General features: G+C 35.4%; 1 protein-coding gene across 1 annotated transcript; it reads left to right on the top strand.

Moving 5' to 3' along the window:
* The first annotated feature begins 349 nt into the window (after positions 1–349).
* LOC135214406 (syntenin-1-like) lies at positions 350–12928 on the top strand. Its single transcript, XM_064248676.1, has 9 exons — positions 350–485; positions 3907–3963; positions 5137–5253; positions 7058–7171; positions 9108–9230; positions 10221–10329; positions 10591–10717; positions 11085–11226; positions 11363–12928. The coding sequence occupies exons 2-9, from the start codon at positions 3913–3915 to the stop codon at positions 11534–11536; spliced, it is 957 nt and encodes a 318-aa protein (XP_064104746.1). The 5' UTR covers positions 350–485; positions 3907–3912; the 3' UTR covers positions 11537–12928.
* Positions 12929–15191: the final 2263 nt, after the last annotated feature.

Raw genomic sequence — 15191 nt, 5'->3', positions numbered from 1 at the left:
TAATTTAACTCACATATTTTGAAGTAGATAAAATCAATATGAAATATTTGTGTGGATTTGCTTATTTTTATATGATTTTTATGAGTTATTAATAGTTTTATGTGGATAAAATAGTCACGATATTCATCAGTTTTAGTCCTGTCCTGATAACGTGTATTTGACTAAATCTCATGAAGCTGGAGTAACGTAAGCGATTATAATAATAATTTACCGTGTATATTTTAACACAGATAAGATTAAAATAAATTATCTATGCATATAAGTCACATTTTGTGGGGTTGTTAATCGTTCGTTATGGAGAAAATGATCTCGGTGTATGTGAGAGTTAGTCGAAATAGGACCAAAAGCCCCGGATGATGACGTCACAGATCTCTTCCTCGAAGGAATGGCTCTGGATAAACAAAAGTGGCGGATAGCAGCACTTGTCGCGGTCATAGGTGTCCTGCACTTGAGTGGATTTGGTGTCAACTTGAAGCCTCGGAGAAGTAAGTGCCGGTCGCGCACCCTTCCTTGGGAGGATAATAAGGCGGTGACGTCGTTGTTCGATAACCCTAGAGGGATTAAAAGTGTTATACTATAGGTCTATTGTAGGCCTAAGTGGTGGTGTACGAGGATGTTTCAATGGAGATTGTTTATTTTGTTGTTGTTTTAAATGTTGTTGCGTCACGTTGTGCAACTCTGATTGCAAGTGATTGTTTCTTTTATATTTAATCTTGAAAATTCAAAGGTTGGCGTATTTTTGTGTTGGATGACAAAGCTGTTTAGGCATTGAATAGACCTACCTAGTAGAGCTTAGTGTTTTGTTTTGGTACGAACCTAGGAGGCCTAGACGTTCGTATTTTAATTTCTTTCTTATTAAATATACGTCATCCCTCTGTGGATTTTTACGTAGGCCCATTTCTGTGTCGTCTTGGATGACGAGGAAATATGGTCATAACCTAGTAGGCCTGTAGGTTAATGGGTTGTTTGGTACGAATAGGCCTTCATATTTCGATTCATTTATAGGCCTATAGTTGTTATATCATTTTGTTTTCGAAGGATTTTATTAACCCTTTTGTTTTTGTCTTTATGGTGGGCCTAGCCTATTTTTTCTTATCCAAGGCCTATTTTTGTTTTTCGTAGGCCTACATACCTACCTAAATGGGGGCGTGACCTTTTTTGGGGGGAAATTATTTTCTTGGAAAAATCTATTGACCAAATAATAGGATATACCAAGAATTTTGTAGAGAAGGCTTCAACTAATTTATTTTCAAGGGACAAAAGAATCTTCTGGAAAAAATAGGTAGGCCTATTAGTAATAAGTGGAAAATTACCTTAATATGCATCAAAGAAAGAAAAAAAAAGTGTGCCAGCAATAATTCTAGAGATAAATCCTAACCTAACCTAACTAGCCTAGCACGAAGGGTACTGTGCCATTTAGGCGTAGGCTAGCATGTCTGTATAGGTCTATAAGTATCCTTGGTAAGTATCCTTCCTTCCTGGGTGGAGAAATCATTAGGGAAGTGTCAGTGAAGGCCTATGTATTTTTTGTGTATGTAAAGTTGGGTAGGTCTAAATGACAGCATTTGAAATAAACAGGTCAAAATTTATAGCTTGTATATACTTTTTTGCAGTATACTAGGCTAAGTGGTAAATATTTTGGTGGTTAATAGTTTATTTTACGTTCTTTGTTTCATTAAACATTGTTTAAAAAAAAATAGCAAAAGATCTGCCTGGTGCCAATTTGTAAATAGTTTTATCCTAAGCTGTTTCACTTTCTGTAGTTATTTTAATAGGGCCAATTTGTAAATAATAGTTTTATCCTAAGTTATTTCCCCTACTGTAGTTAATTAGTTTAGTAGGGAACTCTTCTAACAAAGGTAACAACTAGCCTAAACCTATCCTTTGCCATCATTGCCTCGAGTTTGGGCTAACCATAAGTGGACCTATTCACCAGTTTACATCTGTAATGTATTCTGTAAAAGTGGGTAGAATGGTGGATAGTACCAGGTTGGTTGTCATAAACCAAGAGTTGGACTTTGTTATGAAAAGAATGACTTAGCCCAAAGAGGTAGTCAGGAGGCATAAGGAGTGATTCATGGTATGGCTACCATATGCCTACGCTGTACTTGATGCAGTTTATTCCATTACTTAGAATCTTGCGTCGTTTCTCTCATCTGAGTCTGTGACATGATGTGAATCACAAAGTTTGACACCCGCAGTTTCATGTAAGGCTTCTGCAGTATAAAACAGGTTGTACTCCATTGTAACTGGGTAATGCTTAGGTATAGTGCTTTGTGGGTGCTAGGTTGTTCATTTGTGTTGTAATAGTTTCAAATTACAAGTTAGTTTTTTTTATATAGTTCTTATTTTCTTCATGTGTAGTCATTCCAACCAATGCAGCTGAAGGTGGCTTTTTATGTTAGCCTGTGATCGTGTACAGTAGCTTGTTTTGTGATAATATAGCCTAGCTTAAGCATGGTTGTGTTACATTTTTCAGTTGAATTAATAGTTGACAAGGTTTTCTATAATTTATTTGCTTTCTGAGGCATGGTTTACTTGTTTCAGTTACTTAAATTGGAGAACTATCATTCTGAAATATTATTTTAGTGTCATTTATGAGGCCTGTCAATGTTTGTCCTGCTCGTGCAACTTAAAACATTTTATTTTGATGTTTTAATTTGATACAGAACAGCTAAACCATGTATGGGAACACAGATTTTCAAGAGGGGAAAGGTCTTTGTTTAGTGTTTTTATTCTGATTCTTTTGACTAAGTTTGGGCATTTTTATTGTACCGTTAAGGAAATGGGTCTCATTTGAGATTTGGTAAGAACTGTAGTTTTTTGTTGTTGTTGTTGTGCTCTAAGGATAATTTTATCAGTGTCAACACTGGAGGTGACGACACCAAGGGGTCAAAATTAAAATTACTATTTTATCTGCCTAGTTTTTTAATATATTATATTATACTAAAACTATCCCAATAGTTATAATTGATACCTATATATTTCATAAGCTTGACGTACATGTGCAGAATCATTGTACAGTATATACTAGACTAAAACTCGGGCAGTAATTTATTTAATTCTGAAAGCTGACATAAAATCTAGCTGATGCTGGTTTACTCGGAACCTTCTAATGCGCTCCGATTAAAGTAATCATTATCACCCAGTTTCTGCGAAGCCTTACATCTCTTGGTTTCATCGTGATAATGATGACCTATGTATTACTCATGATGACTTATGTAGTTAAAGTAATTTTTAATTTTTGAAGTATGGTTGGAAGGAGAATTGAAAGTCTTTGCCTGTTCCATTGCTGGTAGAAATGCCATTGAGGTGATTAATGTTAATTGTATTCCCTCTTGTTTGTGAATGATATTATTATGAATATGATATTATTATGAATATATTTTTTAATTCATACCTTGTAGCGCTAGAGAGTACCAGAGTGGCTGATTTTACTTTTGTTCCTGTCTATTCACTAACAACGTTGTACACTCTTTGCCTTTGTGAACTTTTAGGAGTTAATAGATTTTCTTCTAAAGGGGTTATTTCACTGTAGTAGGTTCTGTGTATCTGTTCCTTGGCATAGAAATATAGAAATTTAAAGGAAGTGTTTGCTATTATCAGAAACTTTGACTTTGATTTTTTCAACTTTCAAGGAACAAACATCCAGTGGTTTTGTGATTGTTGTAGATTTTATGTACTGTATAGGGGTTATGGGTACATGAATTCTTGAAAAGCTATATGTTGAATACAGCTTAGATTAGAAATTTTGAAAGCGTTTACTGTTTTGTAACAATTAACTGTATATAACCACACAGTTTAACTTTAATTTATTATTTCATTTGTTTTGTTGGTGTTTGTGGAAGTAAAGCTTACGTCAGATCAGCTTGGCATGGCATTTACTGCTACGTTTTGTTTTCTCAGGCCAAGATGAGTCTGTACCCGTCGCTAGAGGATATGAAGGTGGACCAGTTGGGGAAGGTAAGAATTGAAATGGCTAAATTATGTATTAACTTAAGGATTGTGTATCTACATTAATATTTGTTTACACTTTATGGCTCTTGTAATACTGTCTGTGATACATAAATAATCTTTATTGTAATTAGTCTTGATTTTTAAAAGAATAATGCATCGTTTCCTTACTAGACATTGTATGAATTTTGAGAGTATGATACTGGATTCAGAATTTATCTTCTTGACATTGCTGTCACTTTTTTGTCTGCCTTTGACTCCCCAGAGGGATAATCTGTCTTGATTTGCTGATGGAGGCCATTTTGAGAATGCATTTGGTGATGTGTATGTAACCCCTTTTCTGTTAGAATGAGATTCAGCTTTCATGGGTGGGATGCTTTGTCCTGTGGCTATTTCCATTACAGGATGGAATTTACCTACAAATAAAAATAATCTTTCTGCTGTGAGGTCACTCTTGTCATTCTCTGTAGGTACTATTTTAACAAATGTTACATTTAGAGAGCAAAAGTTTTCTTGTCTCCGAGAGGGCCTTAGATACTGATTAGACTACTAAATTTTACATGTAGTACTCTTTACAGATTTACAGTTCTGAGGTGACTGATTTGATTGGTTAATTTGACCACAATGTTCCATTTATGGAACTTACTTTCTTCCTTTTAAACTACATTGGTTTCAGTAAAGGATGCACTTTTCGCTGGTTTTAGTCTCAAACTTTTTCCGTATAATGCTTATTAACTTCCTTGACTGCATTGATTTGAGTTAATCTCCAAGTAAAATGCTAGCGTTCTGCTTTTTTAATTTTAAGATCTGTATGAATTATTAACTTTAGGTCACATATCATATATTTGCTAAAAGAAATACTGTACGGCAATGGCACTTGAGCTTGTCATTTCTTGAACATAGAATGCATAGCATTTTGCATCTTTGAGAAGAATCTACTGTACCTTTGGTTATTTTGAAGGGAGAAAGGCTCAAACACATTGCTTTGTATTGTAGTTTTATCATTAACCATGTTTTAAAGTGCTCTTATATGCTGTAGAGGACATTCCTTTGAATTAATAAACAATAGAAATGTTATCTTAAAAATCCTTTACGATACGCATTTACTATTTGTCAGAATCTTTCATGTATTTGCATTTACCATTCTTAAGAATCTTTTATTTACGTTTACCATTCTTTCAGGCTCAGGTCCAGTTGGCAACTCAGATGGCTAACTCTGGTGGAGGGGCAGCAACTGCACCCCCGGCTCAGCATGCTCTACCCCCGTACCCTCTTCATCCCCCAGAGTCTGAAAACAAGGTAAGTCTTAGTCCCATTTCACAAAGGGTATTGCTTTTTTTTCCTTTGCATATATATATATCTCCCTGCTTAAGATTACCATTTCAACCACCTAGCTTAAGATTGTTTTATAAAGTGAAAATTTTACCATGAGCAGTGGCTGTGCTGAGAACACCATGTTTTCACTGTCTTTTTGTTTATAAAGTGAAAATTTGACCATGAGCAGTGCCTGTGCTGAGAACACCATGTTTTCACTGTCTTTTTCTTGTCTTTAAACTGTCCCCTGTGATTTTTAAATTTTTTTTGAAGCCAGTTTGATTTTGCATCAGGTAATGGAAATAGTAATTTGCTCTTTGTAATTAGATTGGCGATGTTTTAATATACAAACTAAAGTGGAAGGGAATTTTTTTGATATGTCATGTTCTTTTTGTATTTATTTGAAGCTATTTTTTGTGGAGCCTTAAATTAGAAGATCTTCTTTCATTATTGAATGATGCCACTTAAATTTTAAAGCTACTTACAGCACCAGATAGTGGAATATGTTGCCAGGTTTGTGCTGTGTGTTGACACAAAACCTTGAGACTGGCAGAAGAGAATGTGTAAAGTATACCAATTGTGTTATGTATGATGAAATGACAATTTACAGTAAATATGTGATTTACTGAACTTACTCAGGAAAACCCTTGTTCTTCAAGGCAAGTCCAGTGGATGTATAGCAAACCTGCCCCACATCCACATGGCAACCATAGTGGTTTAGTAAAGCATTAGATACATACTATAATATAGTAGTTCAAATCAAGCACTGATGTTCTCCATACAGCACAGTATTATGACAATATGTTGGCTGGTAAAACTTTTCTTAAATGAAGACTACTGTGATAAAGTTGTGTTGTACTAGATTATGGGCTAATTTGAGACCTGTGATGATGATGATGTTTTTATACGTACCATTCCCTGACAGCTGGTCCGGGGTGGTATTAGTTATTTCATTTGACTAGCTTCTCTTACACTGTTTAATACCTGGAAGCTAAGATGTTAATGGCATAACCTATTATTAATTCAGCAAGTATGTGGCCCTTTAAATCAGATTCTTGTTCTTTTATACATTACAATAGTTTCCTCAAACCAATTGGAAGACCGTTTTGAAGACAGATGTAAAGTACGTAAAGAGATTCATTAAGTAAGAGGGATTAGTTCATTACAAGAAAAAGCTTTTATTCTAGATTGAGTTGCATAAACAAATAATAAATTGTCAAGAGGTTAATTTTCTTTAAACTATTTGAGTGTATAGTAATTTCATTCAAATTATTCATTACCATCCGGACAATTTTGTCCAGAGGAAAGGCTACATGAGATTGTCTTTCAGTTATTGTATTACTGTGTCATTTATTGTATTATATATTGTTTAACTATGGTAAAGGAGTACTCTACTGTATGCTGTTAAAATACCTTAATGGGTATAAAGTAGGACACCAGCTCCAGCTTTTTACTTAGTTCTCTTTTCGTTTCGTTCATAGTTGGGTTGCTTTGCCACCATTTTTTTTTTCCCCCTTCAAACTATTTCATGACATAATCTTCTGCTTTATGGAACTTTATAGGCAAAATTTAATGTGATTACTAAGGTTATATGAGGTAGCTTATGCTTAGAGATTTAGGATGAAAGATCATCTTTTCTTCAGACTTCTGTAGGAAGAAAAAATTGGCTTCAAGATACATGACCAGGATGACTGGACTTGATCAGAATCTTTTTTTATTTTCTTCAAATAGTTTAGCTGTAGATTTCTTTAGCTGCTTCTATGTTTTGTTTACTTTATTTTTTGTGCAGTCCCACTTGGCCCATCTGTACCCAGCTCTAGGCGACTACATGGGTCTGGAGTTCACGCACGAGATAATTGCCGCTAACATGCCCGAGTATCTGCCCATCGCGGTAATGCAGTCGGTAAGTGTCTTTACACCTGGTTCAAGATGTTTTGTGGAACCAGCCTGAAATAAAAGTCTGATTGTTGTAGTAGAGTTTTATGTCATGATGTAAATTAAAATGTCCAACCGACGGTGTTGGCATTGTCTGTTGAAGTTTTGAGCACTATTGATCAGAATTAGTCACAGTTTGAGCTGATATCAGGTGCCACAACTTCAGAGAGGTTAACTCTGAACTTTTATCATGAAGCACATTGTATAATTACGGTTTAATCCACTGTTACACGTAATGTGCACTTTATCACAGTACTGTATTTGGAAACACAGTTCACTTAAACACTCATCCTGATTGTATGTTTACACCTAACACCAATTGCACAGATATGACACAGGGTAATCAATAACTTTATTTTCCAATTTTTGTTATTTTTCGTTTATATATCAGGTTAGGGATGGATTAGGATTAATGTCCAGTAATTTTTTTTAATTCAAATAGTTCTGTTCTTATTTCAGTTGTAACTTTTTGAATGATGATAATTTGCCTCTCAAGCAGTAAGCTCTGTTGATGAAAGTGTTAAAAGGTTTTAGGTCATGTCTTATTCCATTAGTGTCATCCTGTTAAATTAGTGCTATTAGATATGATTTCATATACATATTTGACTTCAATCATGATGAGATTTATCATCAGACTGGAATTTGTATACGTACATTAAAAGTTTTAGGTCATTTCATTATTTTTTAAAGAATCATGGATTTTCTGTAGGAAAATTTTGTTATGTGTAGTCTTTAATTAGTGTAGACTTCTTGCATATTTAATGATAAGGTCTTTGTAGCCAGATCAAGTTTTCTTTTTAAAATATTTCACGATTATTTTTGTTGAATGTGTTCTGGGATGGAATGAAGATTCAGGTAAAGGTCTGGTTTTCTTTTGCATGAGTTTAATTTTGCATGATTTTACAGTAGTCAGATCTGTCTATCGTACCTGCTATGCATGAAAATGTATTCTTTATGTGATTTATACTTTTAGGTTGTAATGTTGTACCATCAAGGAGGATATATTTTATGTGTATTGTTCCTTTAATTTCATTATACGTATTTACGTGATTTAATAAGCATGATGTTAACATGTTACAGTGGTATCCTGTTAATAACTTGTATTGTTAAGTAATTTAAGTGGAGACATCTAACTGGAGATTTTTAAGTGTGTTTTCTTTTGTTTGTGGAACTGAAAAATGTTTGAGAAGCATGAGACAAAAAATGTACAAATACGTATAGAATTCGTATATTACTGGAGATTCAGGTGTGTTTCATAATCTTAAAATGTTGATTCCAGAAGATTTAACAGTTAGAAGTAAGAAAGGGGATCTTGCATGATTGATGGACTGTTTATATTGACATGTTTGTCATGTTGATATGTCAGATACTTGGTTTTCTTTTGTAGATAAAATTTCCAATTCGCAAGATATATTAAGAGGAATGAAGCGTTTTTGTCTTGCTAACGTTTTCATGATTTAGGGTGTTTTCATCAAGTTCAACTTGGTTTTACATTCTGTAAGGAACGTTGTTATGTCATTCCATCTGGTTATGTGCCTGATTCCATGCAAAAGTTTGTGGTACAGAAGTTGAGCACGTGTAATACATTTTTTTGTTATGTGTAGTTTGTATTTGAAATAGTTATTATACAACAATTCATAAAGCATCTTGGCATAACTATAAGGTGAAGCATGTGATGTAAATTTACTAGTGTCTGAAAGGAAGTGTTGTGGTCTGCCTTTTTGTATGTTGTGGCACAATTACTGTATGGTTAGTTACCTTACGTGGTTTGTGCATGACAGGTTTTGGCGGTTTTTGTCAAACTGTAAGTTATGTCATGGTGCCAGTAACGTAATAATAGGGGATCGAAGATTTGGTTTTCGTAAGCTTTTGAAGTCCATCTGAAATAATCTTGTTATCACCAGGGTACTGTTGCTGTACCTGCAACCAGTCTACCCCCAGCGCAGTTGCCATCGGGAATTGTAGCCCCTCTATCTGGTATGTCTCCAGGTCTACAGAGAGCTCAAGTGACCAATGCCATCAGAGAGGTGAGTGAGCCACTGTGGTTGCCTTAAAATTTTGACAGATCAGGTACTAAGTTTGCAATCTGTTTCTGCCTTATGATGAAGGCATTCTGTTACATTATTTATGAAGAAATTGGGTGATATACCTGATTTTTTAGGTTACTTATTGACTTTCTTGCGAAAGCTTTGGCAGGTGTATTTAAGTTCATGTGTCATATATTAAAAGATTTGAGCATGTAGTGGGAAATTAAAAATAATTTTAATTGCAGCTTTCTAACTGAATGGTTATAACATTTTAATTTATCAGCTCAGATTTTCTAATAAAAGTAAATTTTGCACTTGTGTGACTGATAAAGCATTGCTGCTTGGATTGATGGAACTAAAAATCCTTGTATACTAAGATGTCATATTTTTTGTAGTTGATAACAGTACATCATAGGCAGTTTCTCAGATGGTTTTTCTACATTATAGAGTACTAGACTATCTGTATTTGTGGTTTATTAATGGTACAATCATTGGAATAAATCTGTACAGTATTTGTTGGGAACTGTAATATAGTTCTGTCGTGTGTAATCTTAAACGTCTTGGAAGACCGTAGTATTTTGCTTTGTGTGGGACTCGGAAGAATTGAGATACTAGATATGCACTTCACTCTGCTCATGTTTTTATTGTATATTTATTCTCTGAAAACTGGGAAATTTTTATTCATTAACTGTAAACAGGCCCTATGCTGGTAGGCCATGACTACTAACAGTTCCTAACCACCTACTGAAGTTATATTGTCAGTCTTTTAGTTAGTGTGTAAATGTGCCCTGACCATAGGTTGTAAATTGGCATATTGTCCATCATAGGTATTGGAAATCACATTCCAGTGCCAGGATTTTTCAGTTCATTCATGAACTAAGTGATAAAAACTCGTCAGTAGTATTGCAAGTCATCGTCGGTGACTGGTTGTACCCTAATTCTGTGGCTTGTTATGCATCAACAAATTTAGATACTGGTATTGGATTGCAGGTCACGTTGTGTAAAGATGGAGATGGCAAAATGGGAATGCGTGTTAAGTCCATCAACAAGGGCATCTTTGTCTGTCTTGTTAAGAAGAACTCTCCTGCTGCACTAGCTGGTACGTAGCTTTTATCAACGTAACTGGTATTTAAAAATTTGAAAGCTCTTGCTAAGAAAAGAAAAAAAAACTAGAAGTTTAGTGTCTGTTTCATTCAAGTTGTCCAAGGGACATTTAAGAGTCTCAAGTCATGTATAATTCACTGGAAAAATTACCCTTAAATGTATGAAATATGGTAGCACAGTATTGTATGATTTTGAAAAAATTTTATGCCGCATTTTTACTGTAAGAAGTTTGACCTAGTGAATGTTTTTTCCACAGGATTACGTTTTGGAGATCAGATCCTGCAGATAAATGAGGAAACTGTTGCCGGTTATTCCATGGACAAAGTGCATGCCATTTTGAAGAAGTGCTCCTCAAATGGAATTCGTCTGGCTGTGAGAGACAGGTAGGTAGGAATTTGCTTGTGGAACGTGAGGTTTGGTTAGGTTTTCGTTTTCCTAATCCATTGTTTGCAGCTATCAATAGAATGTAATTTAAATGAAGAAATGAAGTGGATGGTTATCTTGGTGTCCATATGAAGTCAAGGCTTAACTAAAAGACATGGAAGGGGGAGCTGAGGTTAGTCCTGAAGGGAACTTTAGACCTGCTTTGTAATGGGAGGTTGTAATACTCAGGGAAACATCAGTAGGAAGAGAATGCTGTAGCTTGGAAGTTAGGAAAAAATCCATGATTACTGTTGTGAAGAGCTTCATGTTGATTTGCTCAAGATTTAACATTTGAATTTCATTTTTATTCATATGTTAAATTTCCAGGCCATTTGAACGTTCGGTGACCCTACACAAAGACAGCACTGGTCATGTTGGCTTTCAGTTCAGAGATGGTGAGATTACAGCACTGGTGAAAGATTCTTCAGCAGCAAGAAATGGTCTCCTTGTAGACCACCAGTTGCTTGAAGTAAGTCAAATACTGTAGAATTAATTTTGTCTGTCCTACTTTGAAGAGAAATAATCAGTTGCTTTGTTTGTGTATTTTCATACCCTTCTGTATAACATGGAGGAATTTATACTAATAAACATTTGCAATCCACCAGGTAAATGGACAGAATGTAGTGGGTCTTAAGGACAAGGAACTCTCTGCCATCATCAGCGAGTGCGAACAAGTTGTCACGGTCACTGTCATGCCGTCGTTTGTTTACAAACACATGATGAAGCACATGGCATCGTCACTTGTTAAGTTTATGGATCACAATATTCCTGACCTTTAAATTTAACTTCCATATACTCTGCAATATTTTTCGTTTCTTTAACTTTGCCAGGCAATGTTTGGCCTCCCCGAGTTGCAACGGACCGTGTTGTTGAAGCATTGGCGAGCCAACTTGAACTTGGTTTTTCTTTACTACAATACAGTATATGTAAATATGTAATACTGGATTAAAATTGAATTGGGTTAATTGATGAGATATGAAATTCAGATGTTATTACAGTATAGTATATAATCTAAAAGTACAGTAGTTGAGTTATGGTAATTATGAGATGTGGGCATTGTTGATTTTTTTCTAGTCTTTTTAAGTTAGGAAAAGTTTTCATCAAAAATTTTTTTATTTAAATCGGTGATTATGTATTAGAAAAATTTGTGTAGAATTTTAGTAATGATAATTATTGGTTTTTACTCTAGTAACCTTTGGCATTGATTTTGACTCATTTTTTGGTGACTATGGTAGCTTGTAGGAGTAGTCTATCTTCCTCTTCGAGAGAGAAATCAGTGCCATGTATCTCTATAAGGAATAGAGATTATTTTAAGGAAATCATTATAGGTATGACATGTAGCCAGGTGTGTGTGGAATGTTGTCGGGCAAGGTGGGATGATAATTATTTTTGCATTATTCCAAAGTACAGTATAACCAGAATAACCACTTATATTTACAATATGCAATTTAAGTATACGTTTCAGGGTTGCAGCACAAGCAGGCACAAAGTGCACATCAAATACAATTGTCAAAATCACAGTTTCATACATTTAAATGTCTTCGTTCATGGGAAATCATGTTGAAAGTGGTGCAGTATGTATTTGGTCCTCTGACAGATAGTATGTAAATTTAAAGTGCAGTGATTGAGAAAGAGGTATTGTTACGTTCCTTAATTTGTATAATTACAATAGCTTGGTGTGTAGTTTTAGAATTACAGTTATGTATTTTATATATTCAGATTTAGATATTTTCTAGCCACCTTTATTTGTATACTCTTGGTTTATACGGTGGTGTACTGTGCAGTACACAGTATGCTCTTTACTCGCTAATATGCAGATAAACATAAGTCAACTAGTTTTCCTCTCTTGAATCAAAATACAGTAGCAAAGAAGTAAGAGGCATTGCTCTTCCCTTCACTCATCAGGGTACTCCGCAGATGATGATTATTTGCAGGATTAAGTTCTCAGAATTGCGCAGGATAAAGTACAAGGAGTGAAAGTTGTGTGTGAATGGCATAAAATAATGAGAGGACCTTCAGTACTGTGTATTTACAAGGGGCCTATGCATGCAAGTTCCCTCACAGAGAAGAATAAGGAAAGGCATTTAATGCTATAGTCATTATGTGAGGTTTGTGATAACATGTAAAACTTATTCATTGTCTTTATTATAATAATAAAGCATTTATGTCTCTGTAATTGTCTTTTAATCCTTGTCTGTTATTATTTACAAATCAAGTTGGAAAGTACAGTTACATATTTATACTAGGAAGCTTTTGTCAGTGTTACTGCAATTTTTGTGGATACTTTCAATTGTAGTTAGCAATCACATTTTGCAATATTACTAGTTCCTAATGTGGAATGAAATCGCTGTCATTAATTTTATGTTTTCAAATTGATCGTGTTCATACAATGAGCAAACCATATACTAGAGCATTTTGCTTGTTGTGCAATGTTTATCTGAGAAAAAGCTATTCTAGAAATTTATTATCAGTTTGTTTTACAACACTGAGGTCACATTTCTCTAGTTCTCATAGCTCTTGCTGAGAGGTCAGAAGAGACAAGTGGTGATGGATGAAAAGTATTGAGTAAAATGTAATGCACCCTTGGGCTTGGGTTTGTTGTAACAAATAGTTTTATGGAGGGTGGAAACTACTAATGAGTGCAAGGGGCTCCTCATTGGTGTGGTCGCTATGGTGTTGCCCCGCCACCTCGGTGGCCGCGAGTTAGATTCTCTGGCATTCCATTGAGGAGTGAGAGATGTGTATTTTTGGTGATAGAAGTTCACTCTCGACGTGGTTCGGAAGTCACGTAAAGCCGTTGGTCCCGTTGCTGAATAACCACTGGTTACATGCAACGTAAAAACACCATGCAAACAAGAAACAAACTAAGGAGGGCAGAAAAGATTGTCTCAGCAGATCCAGAGGTAGAAATGTCTAAAAGGAGGAAGTGGAATAAAGATTAAGCAAGACAGTGCTTATGGTATGGTGACCAGAATGGAGGCAAAGGAATGTAGGGATTAATTTAGTAGTATGCTAAATGCAACAAGGTTTGTAATGAGAAGTGTCCAGGAAGACTGCAAATTATAGGAAGGAATTTTTTCTATGTAGAATGTAAGAGTAAAGTGTTTTTGTTGAGAGGGCAGGTCACATATGTAAAAAATTTCTTATACTTAGGGACACCGCATAGACTGAATTATGGATAAAGGCGGCGTTAGAAAACTCAAACATTTTGTTGTCAGTGTCTTGTCCATTCATATTAGCCCATTAAACCCTCATTCAGATAAAACTAATCTCAACAGTCGCTCAAGCTTTATACAAATTGCGGTTAAGAGTTTGAAGATCAATTACCATTTGAAAGATGGAGACAAAGTCCCAAGTTGCATGACACTCCCTGATGAGATAGAACTTGAGAGTATCCGTGACTGGTTTTGATGCTGCATTATTAAGGCCTGTCCACACTAGCGGGCATACCCGTCGGGCACTTCCAGCTGTTTATATTTTCTCTCGCTTCTGAAGCAGTGTTACCAGACAATCACATCGTTCTGACTCCATAATCGCTTCAGTCAGTATAGCGGAACGGGTTATGGGAACAGTGTTTGCCCGCTAGTGTGGACAGGGCATTAGTCTTGATAGCCCAATAGGCCTGACCCATACTGGGTCTCGTGCCGAATTGCATTGTTTGGGTTTGAGAAGTTTTGCACTATTTTCAGCATTGGTAAATCAGTATGTAGTGACTGCAAACCGTTTTGAAAATTATTTTGAAGCAACTGAGCCTGACAAGAGAGAATTATGCTAATTGTTTAAAAGGCGGGCCAAGAGTAGATTCACTTCACCCGTGCATCTCGTGCCCAGCGTCGTTCCTTACGACGCTCCTGATTGGCTGTTGATAAGCCAATCACAGGGCTCGAAACTCTGTCTCTCTAGAGAGAGTTCACGTAAGCAACATCTGTTCCAACATCTTTCAAACATTACAACTTTCATTACATGTCTATGAGAACTCTCGTGAGAGACAGTTTCCAGCCCTGTGATTAGCTTATCAACAGCCAATCAGGAGCGTCGTAAGAAACGGCGCTGGACATGAGATGCACGGGTGAAGTGAATCTACTATTGTATAGAATTGGAACATACCATTCCTATGGTTCAAGTCAAATTTAAAAAATTAAATCTGGCTATCATCAAGATGCTGATTTGTGTCTTTTGCAAACAAGTAGTGAATGGTTGGCCAAACAAACTCTCAAATTGGTTACCTATTCAAATTAGTCTAGTAAGATACTATTTGTCTAAATGATGGCTTAGACCCTAATGTATAATGGGCGGAAACCAGTATCTTCTAATATCCTTTATAATAACTCATATTTTTTCCAATTGTCTATAGGAAATTTCTCTTCTATAAGGAGGTGTCTTGCTCATTACTTTTTAAAAATAAAAGACATGACAAGAGATGATATATCAGGC

The sequence above is a fragment of the Macrobrachium nipponense genome, chromosome 45 (genome assembly GCF_015104395.2).
Source record: "Macrobrachium nipponense isolate FS-2020 chromosome 45, ASM1510439v2, whole genome shotgun sequence".
NCBI classification, from domain to species: domain Eukaryota; kingdom Metazoa; phylum Arthropoda; class Malacostraca; order Decapoda; family Palaemonidae; genus Macrobrachium; species Macrobrachium nipponense.
Note: the sequence above shows the minus strand (reverse complement) of the source record. Positions and strands in the feature narration are given on the sequence as shown.